The sequence below is a fragment of the Gymnodraco acuticeps genome, unplaced genomic scaffold (genome assembly GCF_902827175.1).
Source record: "Gymnodraco acuticeps unplaced genomic scaffold, fGymAcu1.1, whole genome shotgun sequence".
Classification (NCBI taxonomy): Eukaryota; Metazoa; Chordata; class Actinopteri; order Perciformes; family Bathydraconidae; genus Gymnodraco; species Gymnodraco acuticeps.
Window position 1 is genome coordinate 817,546 of NW_022989890.1, and position 24,488 is coordinate 842,033.

General features: G+C 41.6%; 1 protein-coding gene across 1 annotated transcript; it reads right to left on the bottom strand.

Moving 5' to 3' along the window:
* LOC117536831 lies at positions 1-23,854 on the bottom strand. Its single transcript, XM_034201892.1, has 5 exons — positions 23,819-23,854; positions 1,996-2,314; positions 1,666-1,873; positions 1,483-1,548; positions 1-1,327 (listed from the first exon to the last, which is right to left on the bottom strand). The coding sequence occupies exons 1-5, from the start codon at positions 23,848-23,850 to the stop codon at positions 1,191-1,193; spliced, it is 762 nt and encodes a 253-aa protein (XP_034057783.1). The 5' UTR covers positions 23,851-23,854; the 3' UTR covers positions 1-1,190.
* Positions 23,855-24,488: the final 634 nt, after the last annotated feature.

A 24,488-nucleotide genomic window follows, 5' to 3' on the forward strand; every position in this document is an offset into this window, starting at 1 on the left:
TTGTCTTCTTCAGTGATTCTTTGCTGATTCTTAAGAATTATAATTTTGAGTCTTAATTTCTCCTTCTCCAGCTCAATTTTGTCAAGTTCCGCTCTCAGTTGTGCGGTCTCCACCTCCACATGAACAATCTCTTTCTCCACCAGTTCACGCTGTAGCTCTGTAAAATCCCTCTTTCTTTTTCGGGGTGTGGGCGTCATTTTTCTCTTCTTTTGGTTTCCGTTATCCATGACTTCGTTATTCAAGTCTTAGCTTTTTATTATGTAGACGTGTGTTGCTTGGCAACAATTACTGTTTCGCGTGTATTCACGTGGACGCGCACTTAAGACCAGGCGCAGCTACGACCGAGACTAGTCAGGCTTGGTGCACTCGGTGTAAATTCAAATCACTAAGTCGGACGTAGCTAAGCCCGACGTTAAAGTTAAGACCTACTTTTTTACGCCCAGCTGGTGCACTCCACTCCTGGAGTGCATAAGCTGGGCGTAACTCTACGTCCGACGTAGAACCGAAGGTTAAGACCAAACTAAAGTTATGACTAGTGCACCACTTAGACTTAAGCCCTGTATGCGTTGCGCCCGGGTGTAACTTTTACGCCTAGTACGGAGCAGGCGTAAATCGGAAAGAGAGACTAGTATCCATAGTAACGTAAAACAGGCAAGAAGGATATTAACGATGGCAGGGCGTCTTGTTTACATGTTTAACAATGAAAGGGCATTAAGAAGAGAAAGAGTAGTCCGTGATCGAACAAACCCACTAGACATCTATTCAGACAGTGAACTGATAGAGAGGTTTCGGCAGACAAGCCCTTTTTGATTTAATCGAGGAGATCTCCCCTCAACTCCAGCACGGATCAGATCGAAACGCTGCGCTCTCCCCAACCTTGCAGGTGCTGATTGCGCTCAGATTCAGAATTGTTTTGTGTTCCGCTCTCAATTTTACGGTCTCCACCTCCACACGAACTATTTCTTTCTCCGTCAGTTCCCGCTGTAGCTCTGACAAATCCCTCTTTCTCTTTCGGGGTGTGGCCATTTGGGATTCCCCTTGAGTCATCGCTGACGCTGTGGGTGTGGGAATTCCCTCTTCTCTGCGGTCCTCTGAGTCTGTAAAATGGCGTTGCTTGGCAACAATTACTGTTTTGCGTGTATTCACGTGGACGCGCATCTTAAGACCAGGCGCAGCTACGCCCGAGACTATCAGGCTTGGTGCACTCGGTGTAAATTCGAATCACTACGTCGGACGTAGCTAAGCCCGACGTTAGAGTTAAGCCCTACTTTTTTACGCCCAGCTGGTGCACTCCACTCCTGATGCGTACTGCTTGGTTCATGAGTGCCTACAGATACAAAGAGATGCATCAATTATGTGTGTCTCACATGGTATTAGTGATGGACATGGATAATATAGAACTACTTTGTTATTTTGATTTAAAGTTTCAATTATTTTTATATAATTACACCATTATTAATGTAAGTTTTGTTTATTACTTACTTCTAAACGACTGACATGATTGCCTTTCAAGTCTGAGTGGTTGGAGGAAATCCAAAGAGATGGTTTCTATAAAACATTAAGGGATCAACATAAATTAAAAAATAAACAGTGTATATCCTTTATTTTGTAATCAAAACATGAAATGTCTCATTACACCAGTTATTGTTAAAATATTGACTTTACCTGCTGATGTCAGTTTCATCAGCTCTGCTCTCATCTCTGGGTTTATCGGTAGAAAAGAGTGTGACAAACAGCTGTAATGTTTCATCACTGCTGCCTGGTGTTTACAAGGTGCTCCTGTTTGTCCTGCAGGGCAAGAACACAGCTCCAAATCCATGTCTACATCATAAGTTTGTGTAGATCCCTTCACCACAAACTTCTTGTCCTCAATCTGCAAAATCACAAGTCAAACAAGGATAAATGTATTTGTTACACAAGTGACATATGTGCGTATTAATTCTGTAGTGATAAACCTATAGCATGTTGTGTTTTTTCAGCTGTTATATCCATTACCTGCTGAATATGTGATGCTGCAATGTTGCCATCTTGGGGGAGGAATTTTGCTCGCTGGAATGATTCCCAGCGTCCAAGGGCAACATCAACGATGCGTGCCTCATAATAGGTCTCCAGCCTCGAGGTCAGCAGATCAAACAGCTGAGGAAGGTTGAAGGCCTTTGTCCTCTGCAGTATTTTGTCCTTGAGGACACGCATTGCCACTTCTGCAAAATTGTTGGTATTGTTTCCTCTGGTGAGGAAACTGCCTCTATAACTGAGGGCCCAACACTCTCTTCTGGCGTACAGCTGGTCCAAGTACCTGAGGAACTTTTCATACCTGCAATTGGTTAAAACAAGAAAAAATTATCCAAACAGTAAAGCTTAATCACTTCATTACATTGTGTGTTGGATGTTATTTGATAATAATAAGTCAATTTCTCTCATGGCTAAACAAAACATCACTAACGTGTCTGCATTAAACACTAACCTAGCTGCAACTGGATGCCCTCTTGCCTCGCTGTAAAGCCTATCCACACTGCCTATCTCCTGACAGTAAAGCATCTATTTTACAATGGCAAAAAGTGCCGGTCCGTCTCCGTGAGTGACCCCACTCTCCTAGCTCCACAGCCACCTCCACACTGCTTGTAGCAGATGGAAGGAGCACAGGAGAAGTGTGGCCTTAGGAAATGCTTTTCCCAGAGCTCCCCTCTCTGCCCTAGTCATCTGTGATGACCAGTCGTGGCTCTTCGTGTCCCCTGCCAGCAAAGCCCTTCTCTCCAACAACTTGTTTAGTGGGAATGCTGTTAACAGCATTCCAACTATATGTTATCATGCTACGCATGAAAAGTTTATTATTATTCCGCCGGTATTTTGTCGGGCTTCTCCTCCCACATTCCACATCGCAGAAACTCCGTTCAAACATCAAAACGTTCAGCTCGGTCGGGAATCGATGGCTATTACTTTTCTCATTCATAACTTTCATAATTCCAGAGATACATCCCATAATACATCACATTTTTAACATTGAAGTCAATGGAGAAAATCTTCAGACTTCAACAAATCTTCATGCGACTTCAACTGCTAACTGTTTATTCATACTTTCACTCAGAAACGTCATTCCAACTTTAAAATGTTACACATCTTTCTGACATTATTCGTATAAAACAACTTTTAAATCTGATTCTTACTTTTAGAGATATTAAACATTGTTCAGACCTTGTTAAAGACGTTTTCTTCAGATTTTAACATTAACTAGAGTGCGTGATAGAGGGTAGAAAATCTTGAGATTTGCCTTCATATATTTTTTAAAAACTGCCATAATTCCCAAACCCTACATTCCTGAGACATAATTGTTCATGACAAACGTAGGAAAACATCTCGTAGCTTGAAAAATGACAAATAATTAAGCAAAAATAATTCAACAAAATGCCTCTTGAGGACATGAAGTGACAAAAACATCCAACATTCCTCCATTAAAGCCCAATTTCATATTTCCTCACGGTAGCAGCCGCACACCTTTAGTTAAACTGCCAAAAAGGCCACATTATGAACCTGAAAGTACACAAAAATTACACTTCAGATACTCAACTTCCTTGACATGCTTCACGTTTTGAAATTTCACAGATATCTGTTACGATTCTTCCACAAAACGTTCACATGTAAGAGGTTTATCTCTCATTCAGAACAATGGAAACCTGTGATCTCTGCACACCTCGTTAGCTCAAATATAAACACCTGTGTCATGGAACACGATGATGTCGTCACTCCAACTGACATGCTCAGAGCAGCAGATTTCAACAGTCCAGCCGTGAAGACATCTTCAGGAGTTTTGAGATTTCTTCAAATGCCGTTGCCATGGCAACACAATGAAAGCCCGCCGGCCCTTCCCTTCCGACCAATCAAATAATCGGAAGGGAAGGCCTGACCAGAGCCCGAGAGATACTAACGGTGTGTCCACACAGCAGCTTTGACCAAATCTTGAAAATCCTGGAGCTGGGCGTGTCTGACAGCTTGGGGATTTCGCGACCAACAACCAATCACATGAATATCCCGCCCCCGACATACAAAGCAAAAAAACCCGGTTCTTCTACACTATTGTCAAATAGGAAGGGCTATGATGAACATTTATTTTTTTAACATTTTGAACATTTATGAGATTAATGTTTATGGTGCTATTTTATGCTACATTCCATGCTGGCTAATGATACTGTCTATGCTGGCTAGCAACGAAGTAAACTAGCAACGAAGTAAACTGGATATAAAATCCCCAAACAAGCGAAAACCTACCAGTTTCACCCACTGCCTCTGCCACCTCCCTCCATGCCTGGTTCCTCCGGTTTGTATCCCGGTAAGTAAATAGGGACTGGTCATAAAGAACCGGGTGATTTGCTACCGCAATAACTAAGTTCTCCTCCATTTTTGTGGAATATAGAAATGAACTGCGGGTCTGGTTCTCCCAGCTTGCACGCGGTTTGATTGGCTAGCGCTTGAACTGTCAGATTTGCATAAACGGATCTGATTGGCTGTCGCTTCCAGCTCAGCCTCAAAAGTTGAACATTGTTCAACTTTGGAATCCTGAACATCCTGGAAATCTTCGCCTCGCCCCCCCACAATGCAGTTCGGCGACAAGCGAGGGAAAGTGACGTCATCCCCATTCAAAGTCAATGGGCGGAGACGCGCTGGAAGCGGTGGACAAATCGCCAAAAGCTGCTGTGTGTACGGGCCGTAACGGTGTGTCCACACAGCAGCTTTGACCAAATCTTGAAAATCCTGGAGCTGGGCGTGTCTGACAGCTTGGGGATTTCGCGACCAACAACCAATCACATGAATATCACATGAATATCCCGCCCCCGACATACAAAGCAAAAAAACCCGGTTCTTCTACACTATTGTCAAATAGGAAGGGCTATGATGAACATTTATTTTTTTAACATTTTGAACATTTATGAGATTAATGTTTATGGTGCTATTTTATGCTACATTCCATGCTGGCTAATGATACTGTATATGCTTGCTAGCAACGAAGTAAACTAGCAACGAAGTAAACTGGATATAAAATCCCCAAACAAGCGAAAACCTACCAGTTTCACCCACTGCCTCTGCCACCTCCCTCCATGCCTGGTTCCTCCGGTTTGTATCCCGGTAAGTTAATAGGGACTGGTCATAAAGAACCGGGTGATTTGCTACCGCAATAACTAAGTTCTCCTCCATTTTTGTGGAATATAGAAATGAACTGCGGGTCTGGTTCTCCCAGCTTGCACGCGGTTTGATTGGCTAGCGCTTGAACTGTCAGATTTGCATAAACGGATCTGATTGGCTGTCGCTTCCAGCTCAGCCTCAAAAGTTGAACATTGTTCAACTTTGGAATCCTGAACATCCTGGAAATCCTGGAAATCTTCGCCTCGCCCCCCCACAATGCAATTCGGCGACAAGCGAGGGAAAGTGACGTCATCCCCATTCAAAGTCAATGGGCGGAGACGCGCTGGAAGCGGTGGACAAATCGCCAAAAGCTGCTGTGTGGACGGGCCGTAAGAGTTACGACACTCCCATAGACCTCCGTTGTAAAAAATGGCGGCGCCTACTTCCGGGGTATGGACATCGAAATAGTTCCAAATATTGTCATTTGGGCGTTGGACCTCATTCACTTACATTACGGCGCGTCGATTAGTTCCAGAGGTAAGTTGCTGAAATATCGAACTCTTTTGAATTGTCAACTGTCTATATTGTAAAGTAAAGTAAAAAAAAGTAAAAAAGTAAAGTAAAAAATAAATAAAAATTAACTCGTCTTGACGATGATGATGCGTCATCAGCTCGCGCATCACAGAAGGTAAACAACACCGTAGAGCAGGGGTGCCCAACCAGTTGATCGCGATCGACTGGTCGATCGCGAAGGGGTTCCCAGTCGATCGCGAGTTGTGTCTAAAAATAGACCAACAATATGCTGTTTTACCGTTAAAAAAAATCTTCCTGTGCCAGAATAGAGAGGCGAAGTCCCTCCCCTTCCGAAAGCCTCTATGGGACCCCGGAAGCGGAAAATTATACATTGAAGTCAATGGAGAGAGAAAGGTTATCTTTTGATCCCGTTTGAATTGTGCCACGAATGACACATATGATGTTTGTCAATTTAAAAGAACATTTTGCAAGTCAAAAAAATAAAAATGTGTCGTAAAACTGTGAAGTTACACATTTTTTCGTGTGAAACCGCTCAGTGAACTACAGGTCTCTGGTCTCGCACAATACGCGTCACCAACATAAAGATGGCCCTCACGTTAGCACATTTCACCACATTCTTTCAGAATGAGAATAAAAGTATTTTACGAGGTGAAAATTACTACAAGTCTGGGCATGTTGAGAGCTGTACCTATATGAAAGGGGAGTTAGTCGGTTCTGTAAGAGCCAGCATGCGGGACCGGCTTTACAAGGTTTCGGTGAGTAATATGAGTGCAATGTGTAACGTTAATGTCAGCTAGCTAACATTAGCTAACAAGGTACACTAACGTGTTTTGTTTTAGCAACTAGTTTTCTCCTTAAGAACTTCGTGGTCTCTGTGTATGCTGTGGATAACATTAGTGTTCACAAGAACAAGGTACACTCCCGTGTTTTGTTTTAGTTGCTCTTCAGATTGAAGCGGCCAATTTTATATCGACTATACTGTATGCGTGATCTCCTTTTTCTCGTTGTTTCATTTGAGTTTATTTGCTGTGTGTAGATTCAAGGATTTTGGTTATCTAGGCACAGCTGTGTGTGACTCCCTCTGGTACACCGGTATGTGTTTTCCTAATGTAGAGAGCATTGATTAATTAATAAACTACACACTGAGTCTAGATCCTGACCAAATCCTTTTTTATTGTTGATCAAATGTTTTTCAAAATGTATTCATACACAGTTAGAAAAATACAATGTACAATCACAACCAATACAACACAAATTACAAAAAAATACAGAAAAAACAAACAATAACAACAGACAAGAGGACAAAACTATGGAAAAATAAACCCTCCCACCCCCAGATCCGGACCATCCTTGTATTATTGCTCATTCAATCTATTATAGCATGTTAACAAATGGTATTTACTTTATTTTTACAGATCTGCATGGGAGACGATGGCGCGATGCAGAGCGCTGTCTGTGATTGTGCACAGGAGATGTACAAATGCAGCCACGCTGCAGCATTGGCAATATTTGCCATGTGGCAGATCAGCTCCACAGATGTTGAGTGCCAGTGGAGGAAGCCTGGCACTTAAAAAGTAGTCCAGCCGGTGTCTCAACTTTACCAACAGCGAGAGGAGACATACAACCCACTGGCCAGAGACATCGCCAACTGTCAACTGGGGGGTTGTAAACGAGGCCGAAGAGGTGAAGGCTTTTGTGGAGGCCTATCAAGTGACAGTGTTAGAATCGAGTCTGGTCTCTTTGTGAGTGAGTCGGGTGTTCTGGGAGCATCACCCGATGGACTTGTGCAGCCATCTGCCATGCTGGAGGTGAAGTGTCCACACAGCCAGAGGAACATGACCATCACGGAGGCAGTCCAGTTACCATCCTTCTGTCTCCGTGAGGAGGGTGGGTCATATATTCTCAAGGAGAATCACCCATACTGGCACCAGGTCCAAGGGCAGCTGCACATCACAGACCGGAGTCTCTGCTACTTTGTTGTGTGGACCACGAAGGAGGCGATCATCATCCCCATCCCCAAAGACCCTGCATGGCATGGAAATCTCCTCCTCCTGGAACAATTCTACACCCAGCATATGCTCCCTGTGTTGGCCAGTAGAGAGGAGGACATTTCAATAAACATATTCTTAACACCCTCGGACTCTGCGTTGTGTTTTGTATGTGTGATGGGGTGTTATGCAGAGGGGAGGAAAACAGGACACAGCAGATTGGGATTGTGGTGGAGATGCTGAGCAGTTATTTAATTGTTGCATGTAATTATTATTATACTGTGTGCTTCTTAGTTATTCCATCTTTTGCTGTAACATGGATCTGTATGTAACTCTATATTTACTTGTTATCTACCACACTTCCTTCTACATCATACACCATCATTATACATGATGGTGTATATAGGATATATATATTTGTATACATATCTGTAAATTGTATAATTGTATTTAAACGTCTTTTTGATCTCTCAAACTGAGTAAGATTGACAATAAAGTTGACTTTGAAAAATATATATATTCTTTATGAAAATAGTTGACTGTTGTCAAATGAATCCAAATGAAACGTTGGACTGAACTACAACTACGCCTTTAAATCTCTACGGACTGTTTTTCAGTGGGATGGCAAGTTCCTATCTTTAAACATTTATTAGTTTTTTTTCAGAACAGATTTAATTTTCTGAAGTTAATTTAACTTTGCCGACCATGTAAGGTCATCATTAAAAGGTACAATCAATTTGTTTAGGGTTGACTAAAATAATGAAAAACATTTCATTTGGATAATTTACTGACAGAATAAGAAACTCAATGATGCTCTACTCACCTGTTCCCTTTTTATAAAGTGAAACAGTTGAAACGATAGATTTTAGTAAACTTAAAAACAACCTTCTCCAAAAGCTATCAAGGAATATACCGAATACTTGTTTTAGAACTTTATTACATATTTTTATATTAATAGTTTGAATGATCCATAATTGACAGAAGCTTGTGTTTACACTGACCTGTTACTCATATATTAATGTCTTTGTAACTTCAGTAAACCACTGCCTCACTAATTTCTTTCATTCATCACGGTTCAGTAAACTAAGTGATACATGAACCAGTTTAATCATTATAATAACGTAGGATTGCAACTCTTTGAAAATGTATGTGGCTCTTAAAAGAGCTGTTGTGTTTGGGTGTGCTGGTCTCAGGTCAGTCTAAGCCCTCTCTCCGCGGATGTGGCGGGCCAGCTGGATGTCCTTGGGCATGATGGGGACCCTCTTTGCTTGGTTCATCTTACTGGGGGGCAGCTACATGGATGTCGGTGCAGTCCACAATCATTGCGCAGTTGAAGGCAGAATTAATTTATTATTGACTCCGAATGAAGCACAACTTCATGTCATACAATACAATGACTTTATTTGTAATTGTGTAAAAAAATATGAGCATTGATTAGCAAGCAGGACCTGCAGGAACAGAGAATGGTGATGGAGCTGGGAAGAGAGAAGAATAAAGAAAACAGATCAACTTTATTATCGGATATTAAAAATTCTATTTCAAAACAAGTTGCCGCTCCTAGTTTTCTAGTATGTAAAGATGATTTCACATAACCTATGCAAAATATCACACTCAATACATGTGTGTCTCTGGGGGGTGCATTGTGCCTTTGATGTATATAAATAATATACCATAACCAAATACTATTACGTACAGTGGAAATCAGGTTGCCAGAGCAGGTCAGTGTGCATGTTCCTCGACGTCTCAGCAGTTACAGGTGAGGTAAAGAAAATAAAAGAGAAAAAGGTCAGTAACAACACTTTAAAGTAACAACACTTTGAATAATTATCTCTTCTAACAATTTTCTCTCAATAAGCACACAACGACTGTCTTTCCAACAAACAGATTGTCATCACAATGAAACACGTCCAGAAGAATGTCATGCAAAGCTCCATGCCTGCCTTCGACTCTCCCTGAACTGCTTGCTTAGCACCCGGTGGAGGGCGCAGTAGGCTACTCTTCAAAAGTTTCACGAAATACTTACCATCATGTTTGGTTACTGTTTAACATTTTGGTTTACTTCATGTAATAAAATAATAACTTCATGGTAAGGCTACTAAAAATGACAAGGCTAAGTAATGTAATGCTAACTAACGTGCTCGCTACTCGTCGCTACTAGCTAGGTAGTGTTGGAGATTTAAAGGGATATCTGATCCGCTTTTCAAATCTCCGCGCGTTCCTATGAAGCTGGTTATAATACAGGAAGGAATCCATATCTACAAAGTAACCGTTAACAATAATCTACTTTAATGGCAATATGACAATGCAATACAATCATTACAATACAACATGATATATTACAGTTATATTGTAATGCTTAAGGAGTAATGCCGGCTTACTCCTGCCCTAGTCCGCATACTGCAGAGCTACTTTCACCCGAGGGCAGCATGTGAAGAAGAGGCCGAACGCCAGGGATCCACCGGATATATACCAGAGTAAGAAGGAGGGGTTTGGTGTTAGGTCAGCTGGTCATCTTTTCAGGTCATCTCATTGGGAGACGCAACGCAGCAGGAAACGCAGCAGGAAACCAAACAGGCTCACTTTCCAACAAAAGGTCTCAAGGCCTGCATACCCACACCTCCCCCACAGAGCCATAAAACCCTGTTTACTCCAACCAGCCCAGAATGTTTATAGCCATTTGTAGTCCTTACATTTATGAAAGGATAAAACAGAGAAATCAATATAAAACACAAACACAGGTATTGTTTGAACAGTATTCACTTAACTGCTACTATTGATAACCACCAGAGAAACCCAAGGGACCTCTCTTAATATCACAAACCACTGTAGCTCGTTCTAAGTTGAATGCAAATCAGGACATGCTCTCACCTTCCCCCATCTTCCTTTGTCCTCAAAAACACATGTCAACAGGCCCCAAATCCAGCTCACAGTTTTACCCAAATTATTCCCATTTTAAGCTTACCCATAGTTTGCTAACATGAAATACAAATATAACTCTACAAATCCCCCTTTTTATCTCCTTCTCCAGAGATAAATTTAGACAAGGCATTTTGAAATATACCCACTGTCATTATTTTCTATTGTGTCCGTAAATCCATCCGAAGCTGGTATTTAGAGTACTTGAAACCTTCATGGAGACCGAACACCACTTTCCATGGCAGTGAAGGAACCATGAGGGGGTAGCTGAGTGCTAGAATCATCAGCCCCCCCCCCCTCCCTCGGAGGAATAGCCCACAAGGACAGCTAATAGGGAGGGGGAGATGCAGCTTTCCCTTCACGGGTAGAACTGAGTAGAACCGAAGTAGACTCCTCTGCTGCGCCGTCCCGGCTTGCCGTGTCTTTGTCCACCCAATCTGCTGACAGCAGCTTCTGGGCTGCCTGCTAGAGAGATGTCTTCCTCCTCCTCGTCCTCCGGCCCGCTGATGGCGGCTTCCGGGTCGATGCTGTAGAGATGTCTTCCCGATCCTCCTTCTCCGGCCCGCTGATGATGCCTCCCGGGTCGTCTGCTGTAAGGATGTCTCCAGGGTCCTGCTCCTCCAGTCCGCTGCTTCCGAGTAGTCCACGTCTGCCAGGGCCACGTCCGTCCTGATGTCGTCCCCTGGTCCTAGTAGGTGGTTTCCCCGCCGCACACTGGCTCCCGTGGTACGAGCTGTCCCCCTTTTCTCCCAGGCAGACGGCATAAGAGGTCCGCTGGGTCACTCGGTCGGGGTCGGAGAGCCTGGGGTTGAGCCACTTTGTCCTCGTGCTTCTCGGGTCCCCCTTTTGGCGCCAGTGACCTGTGTGGAGAAATCTGATACAACTCCCTCAAGCCTACGCTCAGCTGTTTTGACCCACTTGGAGCCTGTTGGTGGGGTGTCTTGAAACAACAGCCGTCTGTGAACAGGTTTTCCAAATTAATTGTAGCCCTCCTATCTGCCAGTGCAGCTTCAGAATCTTAATACTTGGACTGTGCCAACTAAATAAGAACCTCAACATCTTTAGGTAAACTAAATAACATATTTCAATAGCTCTGAATTTCTGACAAGCATCCGTGTTTATTTTTAAATGAAATCCTATTTAAAATCCAAATATAATATGAACTGCTAATGTTTCTGGCAAAGAAACACACTAATGTTATGGATTCAAAAACAACCAAAATCACGATGTTAACAAAGTGAATGATTTCCTGGTGATACTGCTTCTACCTGTCAGTGCTTAGATATTATCACGCTGAAACAATGAATACAGAATTCCAACAAACTGTCATCAAATGTCTTTCTATTATAAATTTAGATTAAATGTATATCCCTATAATGACCTAAATAATAAAGTCTATGGCTTTTACTCCTTTACCAGGCTAGTTACATGATGTTGTCTAAATTAAATTCTGTCTCAATACACTACTATGTTTTAGCTTTAACTGTAATATGTTCTTTCTACATTTCAAACCTCAGTTACTAATGTCTGTTAAAATATTACAAAATTGTTTCATTATCACAGGTCAACTTCTTCGGTTTCACAGTAGCCCCTTGGCCACTGATTCTGTGTTACCTGTTATAATTCAAATCAATATTTAGAAACATCTCAACATTCATCAAACAGTATCTTATCCCCAGATATGGAGCAGGTTAATTACATTCAATGCTCAGTTTGAACATCTGGGTTGGGGCGGAAGGTTTCTGTCAATCCTTAAAAGAAAAATTTAAATTGTGAATTTTACAGCCATGTTGACATTTACACATTATACTCACTCCCCCTTTTACACATGAAATAATGTGTAACAAAAGCCTGTAATGGGAGGGGAACAAAAACTGTCAGGTAATTGGTTAGCGACATAACGAACATTATTATCATTATTTCCACAGTGAACACTTCAGTGAAAAGAAGTGTTCCTCTCCGTCCTTCAGGCCTAAAAGAAACAGAATCTTCAGATTGTAGTTTTACATTTGCAAACCGCCAACTCATGTGAGAGGAAAATATCACATGTGCGGTTTCCCCTTTTTGTGGAATTTTTAGGAAACCTCTCGTTTCCCTTGGAGCTCCAAAATAATATGTTAGTCCAAAAACATGCTTGGTTAGTTATTGTTTTAGAATCATGCAGTTACACTGATCACATGCCGGCATACATTCACACTCACACTGTCTGGTTGTCATGTCAAGTTTGGTCAGGTTCACCCCAGAGTCAGTCATCCACAGTGCCTTGTCAAGTTACACTGTCGGTCAGGGTCAAAGGTCAGTTGGTCTCCGTCTTTTTTGGCCATGTGTCGTGCTCTGCAGAGACTTTGACATTTCAGCATAGGCCAGTATCCTTTGTCTACAAAAATATGTCACGATTTCAACTATAATTTTCAAGATGATTCTCACTTGTCATTGGGACTTCCGCCTCCCACTTTTCCTGAAACTTGGTACAAAACTCACTTCCTTCGAGTACCACTACTAATTAAAATGTCTAATGATCTATTTCAGAAACTTTTGTACAATAACTATTATCTTGAGTCAAAACATTACTAGGATCTGTGTCGCTCTGCATTTCATAGCTCATTATAATTCTGGTCTACTTAAAAAACGATGTTAAACTCTTTAGCAGTGTGTGGAACCTTGGGTGTCCGAACATGCAACAATTACTCCCTCCTTTATCAAGGATTTAAAACCGAAGTCTGGTAATAACTATGCCACAATGGTGAAATCAACACTTTAGATTGGAATTTAATATGTGGCTTGGCACTAGCCATTAATACAAACAAAGATTTGTCCTATAGAGTGGTTCCTAAAACTATCCTTTTAATGGTGATCAATATTGTAACCAATGAGATCACTACTTTATTCACACGTGAATAAAAATGTCTTAAAGAATGAATTGTTAACATGATGAAAATATTGAAGAATATGGTTCTACTCTGTCAGTGTGTTTTAGGATGATTATCATCTTACTTTAATATTTTCCTCTTTACTGCTATTTTTAATTTACCAAATGATTAATAAATCTTTCTGTCTTTACGTATTTATGAAGTTAATTCAAGTTATTTAAATGTGCGTTTCGTGAATAAGTGTGTTTATGTGTAACTCACTCATTCCCGTTCTCCTTTCCTCCTCCCCTGGTTTTCTCAAGCCGTGACCCCGGCCTCCTCACTTCTAATCGACCATGCCAACTCCTCTGATTCTGTCTTCTCTTCAGTCCATCAGCTGTTGAATCCATCCGCTGTAACTTTTGTAGGCCGCCATTGGCCCAGTCACATCTGCAGCCCCATCATGCCACTGTTGTTGCACTCCTCCTTTACAGTCTCTCTGCTCTTTTTATGGAGGGCGGATTCTGCTCTCATGTCTATTGTGCCAAATCTCGCAGCGCAGTTTGGAACTTCATGTCCTGTTTGAGGGACCGATGAGAGTATCTCTCTGTATGTCAGCATGCTGGTTTGGTTCTGGATGCCTCAGGTCGTTGTTGGTTCAGCTCTGGTTCTCTGTCTGTACGATGGAGAAGGAGGAGTCTCCTGTTGGGTTAGGTCTCGTTGTCTGCTTGGAGGGTCGGGATCAAAGCCTTTCTAACTCAGAGGGGGAGTCCAGGTCCCGGTACACATTACCTATAAGAAGTCTAGCCCACTGATGTTAAATAAATCCAACCCTTTCCACTCTGTCTCTTTCTAATCATACTATCTGTCTTAGTTGTTAAATGCCATGTAAACAACATAATTAATGTCTACTTATGATATTACAAAAACTCACTCCAAAAATTGTTTCATCCATTGTTACCTATTTACCCAACACAACTCTGAAATACTTACATGTTTCCAGCATCACATATTCCACACACTATGAAAGAACATCTCCATATCTTCTCTCATTTTAAATCCCACTGTTACTTCGAACAATAGTAAACCTGCAGAGCACACCAATCGGATCACAGTAATGAAATTTGAATCAAGTGTAGGCCTATGTCTTCTTTCTGAACATTTATTTATATTGTCTACATTTGCAAACAGTTCGAGTGTAAAATGTGTTTTGCACAATGTATTTACACTCTACAGATTCTTGAGTTTACTCATCTCCTGGTGCTGTCGTTGTAAAAAATGTTCAATCCCTTATTGTTTTGTACCAGTTTACCAAAATCAGTTATAATTAATATACTGGGAACGTGCTTCCCGTCTTCAATACCGGCCAGCAATGTAATGATTAAACTCTAAGCTCGCATAAGTTTCAAGGGTGTGATACCCCCTTTCAGCCACTAGATGGCAGCAGCAGAAGTTTCAAGGGTGTGATACCCCCTTTCAGCCACTAGATGGCAGCAGCAGAAGTTTCCAGACAAAGGGAAACGCTCTACCTTGGTTTAATATATAACAGACCTCTGGCTTTAAGCTTTTAGCATTGGTCTGTTATTTAAACCCCAGTTTTAAACGGCGACTCGATCTGATTTATCGAGTTTCCAGGTTTTGCCGTGCAGGATTCAAACCTCGCATTCACACAAACTGCACCATCTCTACGCCACTCAGGAATAAACACCTGCAGATCCGCGCCAAACTGCTCTATTTTACGTCACGCAGGACTTTCGTCTACCTGTCGATCAACGTTTACGTTTTGTATATAACTTTCCTAACATAGTAAAATATGCATTGTATATTCCATTTAAACTATAAAAACACTGTGAAACGCCTACAGACAATCCTAAAGTTTTAGCGTATCCAATTACAGACAGGCGACTTTCATCGTCTGCTTACCTTATTTGCAAAGTTGCAGAGTCCTGCTGATTGTCTGAGATGTTTGAAAGCGTCTGAATTCTTCCTCAGCTTCGTTATAGACGTCGGGTCACCATTTTGTTAGAGATTTGGAGGGATAACTGGTCCGCTTTTCAAATCTCTGCGCGTTCCTATGAAGCTGGTTATAATACAGGAAGGAATCCATATCTACAAAGTAACCGTTAACAATAATCTACTTTAATGGCAATATGACAATGCAATACAATCATTACAATACAACATGATATATTACAGTTATATTGTAATGCTTAAGGAGTAATGCCGGCTTACTCCTGCTCTAGTCCGCATACCGCAGAGCTACTTTCACCCGAGGGCAGCATGTGAAGAAGAGGCCGAACGCCAGGGATCCACCGGATATATACCAGAGTAAGAAGGAGGGGTTTGGTGTTAGGTCAGCTGGTCATCTTTTCAGGTCATCTCATTGGGAGACGCAACGCAGCAGGAAACGCAGCAGGAAACCAAACAGGCTCACTTTCCAACAAAAGGTCTCAAGGCCTGCATACCTACACCTCCCCCACAGAGCAATAAAACCCTGTTTACTCCAACCAGCCCAGAATGTTTATAGCCATTTGTAGTCCTTACATTTATGAAAGGATAAAACAGAGAAATCAATATAAAACACAAACACAGGTATTGTTTGAACAGTATTCACTTAACTGCTACTGTTGATAACCACCAGAGAAACCCAAGGGACCTCTCTTAATATCACAAACCACTGTAGCTCGTTCTAAGTTGAATGCAAATCAGGACATGCTCTCACCTTCCCCCATCTTCCTTTGTCCTCAAAAACACATGTCAACAGGCCCCAAATCCAGCTCACAGTTTTACCCAAATTATTCCCATTTTAAGCTTACCCATAGTTTGCTAACATGAAATACAAATATAACTCTACAGTAGCTAACTTGACTATGTTCCATGCACAACATGTATATTACCTATGATATTACCTGATATGTCTGATCCAGCGACTCCTGGTCCTTTCATCAGACGGGAATCGATAGAAGGAGCAAGTGGTATGATCACTTTTATGACTACAACCTGGTACAAAGCACACAGGCATCTTGTAAAAGTGAATTTATTTTTAGCGATCTATAATTTATTGGAGGGAATAAATCAGTTATGAGATCTTCTTCTTCTTCGCTTTAATTACGAGTCTGTGACATCACTTACGCGACCCAGAATGGGATTTGGGATTTGTAGTCTTTGTAGTAGCGTATTTTTCATAGTCTTATATTTCAGCAGTTTTACGACAAAATGTGACTTTTTTGACATGGAAATGATTGTTTAAGATTGACAAACATCATATGTGTAGTTCGTGGCACAATTCAAACGGGATCAAAAGATACGTGTTCTCTCTCCATTGAATTCAATGTAAATTTTTCGCTTCCGGGGTCCCATGGTCCGGAAGTAGATGGGCGTGACTTCGCCTCTCCATAGCACCAAATTGCAAATAATCTGTAACTACTGTCACTTTTCACATTGAACATGTGCTCTTTTATTAAATAAACTAAACGCTTTCATTTGAAGTTGTGAGTTTAGGGTTTTTGACTAAGATTGTTGTTCGCACAATTATGCAATACACTGATGCATTATTAATGCATCAGTGTATTGCATAATTGTGCGAACAACAATTGTGGGGGGGGGGGGGGGGGGGCATTTTACAAATATTTACAAATAACTATTTACAAAAAAGCAACTATTTATAAAAATAATCCACAGCTCCTCTCTCTGCTCCAGAGGATTTAAAATATATATATCCCAATGCCACAAAAATGCATCAGTGACGTGGTTGAAATCTTGTCTCCAGAAAACAAAAAACTGAAACAAGCGGTATCAGTGACTGTGTGTTTGATGTGGCTCTTTGCAGTAACAGAGAAAAAATGTGGCTCTTAACCTCTGACTGGTTGGCCACCCCTGCTGTAGTGCCTCAACAGAACCTAATAGGTGCATTCACACCGCAGTACTTTTCCCACAAAGGTTCATGAGAACTTAGTTCATGAGAACTCTTTTGTCGCGTTCACACCAAAAAGAGCCGGTACTAAAATTAGTTCATGAGAACCTTTTTACCCCCACGAAAGTCCCTGCTAGAGAGCAGGGACTTTCGTGCGGCTCTCTTGGTAGTACCCCTCACTGCAGTGCGCAGTACCTCAAGATGGGCGGGAGCTAGGGCTGCACGGTATTGAAATAAACTGACATCGCGATTTCCCCCCCCCCCTGCGGTATATATTGCGGTTTTTTTAACCTGTTAAACCCCAAAGTCCCGGCGGGTACTTTACTTCTTTTTTTTTCACGACAGTGTCTCAGGGGATCGTAATATTTAAGAACCTATTAATGTGTTATACCAGATTAACGGAAATAATCTCAGCTAACTGACGATACAAACCATTTTATACCAAAACAAAACACAAGTCTCATAAGAAGCATCTAAATGACCCCTGAGCGAAAAATGCTAACGCACTTTGGCACAGAACTCAAGATAAAAGTACCCTTATTATTACTTATCGTAGCTGCACTTACAAGATATCCGATTAAAGCTGAGGTTCCACAGATTATTTAGGTATATAGTATCATCACTGAGTGATCTGAACTCGGACAGGGGAAGCAAACACAGACATCACAACACGTACCTTTACGTAGCTTCGAGTGGAGACGTCTCACCGTAGCTGTCAATCTGATCAAAAGACGTGTTCAATGGCATTAAAACGAGAAAGAAAAAACGCGGCTGAATCGGTTAATCCATAGGTTTTTAACGTCTCTGTATAAAAAAATGATTTAATTTATAATCCATAATTCCATTTTTATGTAAATATCGCAGAGCAAAAGTTAGCTGCTAATGGTAGCCACCAGAGTGGCTGCTGCTTCCGGTCTTGGCAATGCGGAAGTCTCTCACACACACATGACCAAATAATGACTGTGTGATTTCCCCTCGATTCCATTGGCTCTGACGGTCAGAAAGAGATGTCACATGTCAAAATCCAGCAAGGTGGGCCAGAGATATGGAAAATCCACCCAAATGGCCCCAAAAGAGGGTTTTTTTGGTGCTAAATCTGTCTAAAAAGGTCAAATATCAGGGGAAGTTCTACACACACCAACACATGAACAAATAAGGAGTGAGAGTGACGACGCGTAGCCAAAACCGGAAGCTGCATACCACCAAGGTGGCTACCATTAGCAGCTAACTTTTGTGATCCGATTTTTACATAAAAATGGAATTATGGATTATAAACAATTGCTTCAAAGCCACAGATACATTATCAACCTATGGATCAACCGATTCAGCCGCGTTTTTTCTTTCTCGTTTTAATGCCATTGAACACGTCATTTGATCAGATTGACAGCTACGGTGAGACGATCTCCCGTAAAAGCTCCGTAAAAGGTACGTGTTGTGATGTCTGTGTTTGCTTCCCCTGTTGCGAGATCGGATCGCTTAGATACTAGGGGTGTAACGGTACACGTACCCGTACCGAAATTATTCGGTACGGGCCCTTCGGTTCGGTACAGGTGTGTACCGAAGTGTACCGAACGAATATAACGTTAAACGTAAAAAATTGAGAACGTGAACAATTTTTTGGAAGTAATCTCAGGTGCTGCGTCGCAGCATTCAGAGTAATTTTCTCACATTGGGTTCAACGCGTCATAGAGCGAGCAAGTCATTTCATTGGATGAGAGGCATACTATGAGAGCTGGTCAGAGGGATGCGTTCAAATGTAGTCAGTAATTTGAGGAACTGTCGAAAATTAATGGCGAACGCAGATAAAGTTGAGCTCGAAAATCCTCCAGCATCATTGAAGTCTCCGGTTTGGGAACATTTTGGTTTCGCAGTTACGTACAAGGATGAAGGACAAAGACAGGTGGACCGAACCAAAGCTGTTTGTCGGCATTGTTCAACTAACATTGGTTCCGCGGCTGGCAATACATCAAACTTGCACACTCTTGAAAAGGCATCACCCGAACGTGAATATCACCGGTACCAAAAGAAAAAAGACTGAAGTGCAAACCCAACTCCCACTAGCATTTAAGCCTCCACCACTCGCAGAGAGTTCAGACCGAGCCAAAGCTATTACAAACGCCAAATATCCTTATGTTGCCATGTTAGCAAAGCGCTACCTGGCTGTACCTGCTACCTCTGTCCCTAGAGAGAGGGTGTTCTCCACAGCAGGAGACATTGTTAGTGCCAGCAGATCTGCCCTTTCGGCAAGCAATGTGGACAAGTTCATTTTTCTTTAAAAAAAACATGAAAATACAATGACAAGCAAGTCCTAATGTCAAACTGGCTGCTTAGGAACTAGTACAGTTCAGTTCAAATACAGATTATTTCAGTTCATCGAAAAGCTGCACCTTAATTTTTATTTTATTATATTTTGTATTTATTTAAGTGAATATTCACAGTTTAATAATAATTAAAAACCCAAAACTAATAGTTTATGTTTTGTGAGTACTAGTAGCCTACAGTAAAGTTCAAATACAGATTATTTCAGTTCCTCGAAATGCTGCACCTTAATGTTTATTTTATTATATTTTGTATTTATTTGAGTGAATACATTATTCACAGTTTAATAATAATAAAGAAAATATATATATATGTTTTGTTTTGTGAAAAAAAAATTCTGCTGTACCGAAAACGTACCGAACCGAGACCAAAAAACCGAGGTACGTACCGAACCGAAATGTTTGTGAACCGTTACACCCCTATTAGATACTATACTTAAATAATCTGTGGAGTCTCAGCTTTAATCGGATATATTGTATGTGCAGTTTCGATAAGTAATAAGGGTATCTTTATTTTTGAATTCTGTGCTAAAGTGCGTTAGCATTTAAAAAAAAAAATGAATAAAACCGCACGTCCCTGCGGTGTGAATACCGCGCATGCGCATACCGCGGTTATCGCCATGACACGGTATATCGTTCAGCCCTAGCGGGAGCTCAACATGGGCGGAGCCTCAACGCCCCTCCTTCTCAACCTTTGAAGCACGTGACGTCCCGACTCCCGTGTTGTGTACTTACCCAGTCTGTGGTTATTTAAACATTCCCTGATAAACGTTATTTCAGCGTCAATAAATGAGTGTTAATCCCAGTGTGTTTAGTGTGCAACATCACATGTCATTTGATTTCACCTTCAATTCACGGTTTTCAAAACGTTAGCCACATGCTAATGCTAACCGGAAATGACGGATTTTCAGAATAAAAGTGTTAAATTAATAGTTAGTGTGAACTTCCGTTTTTTCAGAATAAAACTGCTTTAAATTAAAACCCTGTATTTAATTTAAATTACGTCATATCAACATTGATTTTAATTTCTTACAGTAGGAGAGGTTTTGGGGTTTAGGTTTGGGAGGGAGGAAGGAAGATTAGGATTAGGTAAAAAGGTAGGGAGTGGTTAGGGTTAGGATGGGGGGAAGGGTTAGATTGAAGGGAGGGAAGAGAACTGCTACCCGGGAAACAGGATGCAACGCGTCATCTGTGAAGCTCGTCACGTGCCTCAAAGGTTGAGAAGGAGGGGCCGTCCCGTCACGTGCCTCAAAGGTTGAGAAGGAGGGGCCGTCCCGTCACGTGCCTCAAAGGTTGAGAAGGAGGGGCGTTGAGGCTCCGCCCATGTTGAGCTCCCGCCCATCTTGAGGTACTGCGCACTGCAGTTTGGGGCTTCTCCTCTCTTGTGAGAAAAGAGCTATATTTCTGATTGACTGGGCGGATTGCAAACCACGCCCCGTAAAACTCCCAAAAAGTTTTGTGAAGCCGCCATTTTATTATCCTCGCATTAGCATTATTAGCATTAGCCCAGCGCAGAAACGCAGAGAGACTAATTTATGGCAACACAAAATAAACATGGGAGCGGTGGAGATGAGGAGGTGTCGGCGTTCTGGCGATTTACTCGGAAGGCTTCAGTAGAAGCTGCTGGGAGTCCCAGCAGCTTCTACTTAAGCCAGTCCCCAACTCCGGGGACTTCCGGCCGGGGACTTTGGGCGGCAGTATACGCAATAGTATGAAGCTGCAACGTCGGAGGCTGCACTCTCAGGACCGCACTCCCACGACCCTAGTTGTTTTGCGTATTGTGTTGTGTACTTACCATAGACTGTATATATAAAGTAACATATTATATCTTATATTATTAATATATATATAAATAATTCTGATCAAATGTTATTCCAGCGTCAATAAATGAGTGTTAATCCCAGTGTGTTTAGTGTACAACATCACATGTCATTTCACCTTCAATTCACGGTTTTCAAAACGTTAGCCACATGCTAATGCTAACCGGAAATTAAGAATCTTCAGAATAAAAGTGTTAAGTTAATAGTTAGTGTGAACTTCCGGGTTTTTCAGAATAAAACTGCTTTAAATTAAAACCCTGTATTTCATTTAAATTACGTCATATCAACATTGAAACATTGAGGTTTGGGAGGGAGGAAGGAAGATTAGGATTAGGTAAAAAGGTAGGGAGTGGTTAGGGTTAGGATGGGGGGAAGGGAAGGGTTAGATTGCGCACTGCATTGAGGGGCTTCAGGCGTTCATGTGAACGTGCTCCGTCACGTGCCGCCGTGACGTACTCCGTCGGACCTGTATGTGCGGTTCTACAAGTGCAGTCCTGTAACTGCTGTCTCCGACGCTGCAGCTTCATGCTACTCAGTATACACCGTGAAGTGGTTTGCGGCCTGCCAGTAAACCCAAAGCAGAAGAAGAAGAAGTGACGTCAGCGGCTTCATTTGCCTAATCCTCCCCCAGGGACTTATTCCGGTGTGAACGCGATCTGTACTAAGTTCTCATGAACCTTTGTGGGAAAAGTACTGCGGTGTGAATGCGCCTAATATGAATTGCTTTTTTCAGTTTCTCTTTTTTTTAAATTATTATCTCGTCGCTGGATCACCTCCCGCTGGCAAAGTGGCCTCGTCATTTTAATTTTTATTGTTGACAAACCTGTTGCTCTGTTGAACCATGGTGTCGTAACTCTTAGTATCTGGCTCTGGGCCTGACGTACCGTGCGTGACGCTGCGTCTCACATACACAAGTTGCCTTAGCGACCAGTGTTGCCAACTTGGCGATTTTCTCGTTAAATTTGGCGGATTTCCAAACCCTCCGGCGACTTATTTGTGTCAAAAGCGACTAACGACTAATCTAGCGATTTATAATGGTGTTATTAGCGACTTTTCTGGTGTTTGGAGACTCACATTGTTCTGCAGTTAACGAGCCGCGGGTGCTGCCGTGAGCCCCGCCGCCCTCCCATAGTACTCACAGGCGCTCAGACTGTCAGTTGCCTGGCCGCAGCAGAGCTGCTGCTGCAGTCAGAGCAGAGAGGAGACAACCACACTCCCCCGAGTCGAGACTGCAAATGAATTGCGCATGCGCCAACTGCCAAGCCGTCCTGGTTTTGAGCGGGATTTAAATGTTGAATGTAAATGTTTCTTCACTCACTTTCACACTATAATAAATAACTGCCTTTGCTTTGCCTCACACAGCCTCAGTCACTCAATCACCTCGTCCACTGTGTGTGTGCCTCTCTGTGACAAGTTAAACATCATGGCACAGTCTAAATTGTATTCTCAAAAATACAGAAAGGAGTGGGAATCAAACCCTGAGTATAAAGGATGGTTGAAGCCATTTATTGGAGATGACACACGGGCATACTGCCTTTATTGTAAGGGGGATTTCTATGCCAAACTGTCATGTTAAAACCCCAAAATATACTCAAAAGGCAAAGACATTTCTGATCTACTGTCGTCTGGATTTAACTCCGGTGGTTTCAAGTTTTGATCCTTGAAGGGTTGGGAACGTTGTTTGCCTACAGCCGCCATTACATGATATGCAAATTAGGCGATGACGTCATTTAGCGACTTCTGGCGACTTTTCGGACAGCCAATAGCTACTTTCCTTACTATGGAGTTGGCAACACTGTTAGCGACAAGAGAGGCAGATATGAAATCTCCCTTCTACACAATATAATATTTGCAAGTATAGAGTAGTGGATGATGTTTTAGTCAGAAACAGGTAAACTGTAGTGTACACTTACTACTAATAAATAACTTTAGTGCGAGTAAGTTACGTATTTGCACTGTTAGAGACTGTATATCAACGCAGCCTCTGTCGGTCTTCTCACTCGCACTTTCTCGCCACATCTGGCCGAACAATGAAACCTAGCCAAAGTAGCTAGATAGCATTAAACATATAGCTGCTAATGCTATCAATATAATGCCGATTGAAGAATCGATGGTCACAGAAAAGAGTGTAAGCTACATTAAGTTAAGATAAAATAAATATAATAAAAAAAGAAGAAGAAGAACGGCCTAAAGAAAAAAATAATTGTCATCCAGGCAGCTAAACTCAAACAATAGTTAGCTGTTCAACATTGGCAAAACATATTTATTTAAGTTTAAAAATATGTATTTAGACCCCTAGCTTGCTCACATTATGACAATATATCTGCTCACTTTGTTAAAAACGTTTTGTTTCTGTACAACTTACCTAGAGTTAGACTCTCCTCCTCTGACATCCATCCTCCACAGCAGCCAGATGTGAAATGGCAGTTGGGACATTTGATGGACAGTTGAACAGTTGAAAAACGATACATTTGAAATAACTCAACCGTGATTGGACAGGACAGTGGATGTCTAATGTCTTGACTATGTGCATTTTTTTGTTTCTATCGACACACGTGTGTGTGTAAAATAGTTCAGAAATGACACTGAATGTGTTGAGTTGCCTTTGACACAGCAGTGTGTTAAAAAAAATGACACATTAATTCTAGGAGTGTAATACTTTTACAAACACTATGGTAATAATATGCAGGCTATGGCTATAGGCTATTTCTTCTAAAATGGTGGCTATGGGGTAAAGTGAACCATGGGGTAAGTTGAGCCAGTTTTTCAATGGATAAATGAATGAAAGTAGACCAAGTTGATAATAAGAGCTCATTGTAGGCTACATTTAAAGTTGAATTTACCCTGTTTTTGATTGGTAAGATCAGATGTATGAAATTGTATCACCATTTGTATGATTACTTTTCCTTTTAACATGTTAAAAAAAAATCAATCAATTCAATCGAAATTTATACTACAAATATTTGAAAAACTAAACTTGTATTTGGTTTGTAATTTATTGTTTGTAGTTACCTTTAAGATTTGTTGTAGGTATG

Bases quoted from the DNA above. Each gene is read 5' to 3' on its own strand.
- LOC117536831 (XM_034201892.1), bottom strand. From the start codon at position 23,850: ATGGATGTCAGAGGAGGAGAGTCTAACTCTAG. The intron at 1,874-1,995 runs GTAATGGATATA...GTGATTTTGCAG, and splicing joins CAGCATCACATATTCAGCAG to ATTGAGGACAAGAAGTTTGT. The intron at 1,328-1,482 runs GTAAGTAATAAA...TTGTATCTGTAG, and splicing joins ATCATGTCAGTCGTTTAGAA to GCACTCATGAACCAAGCAGT.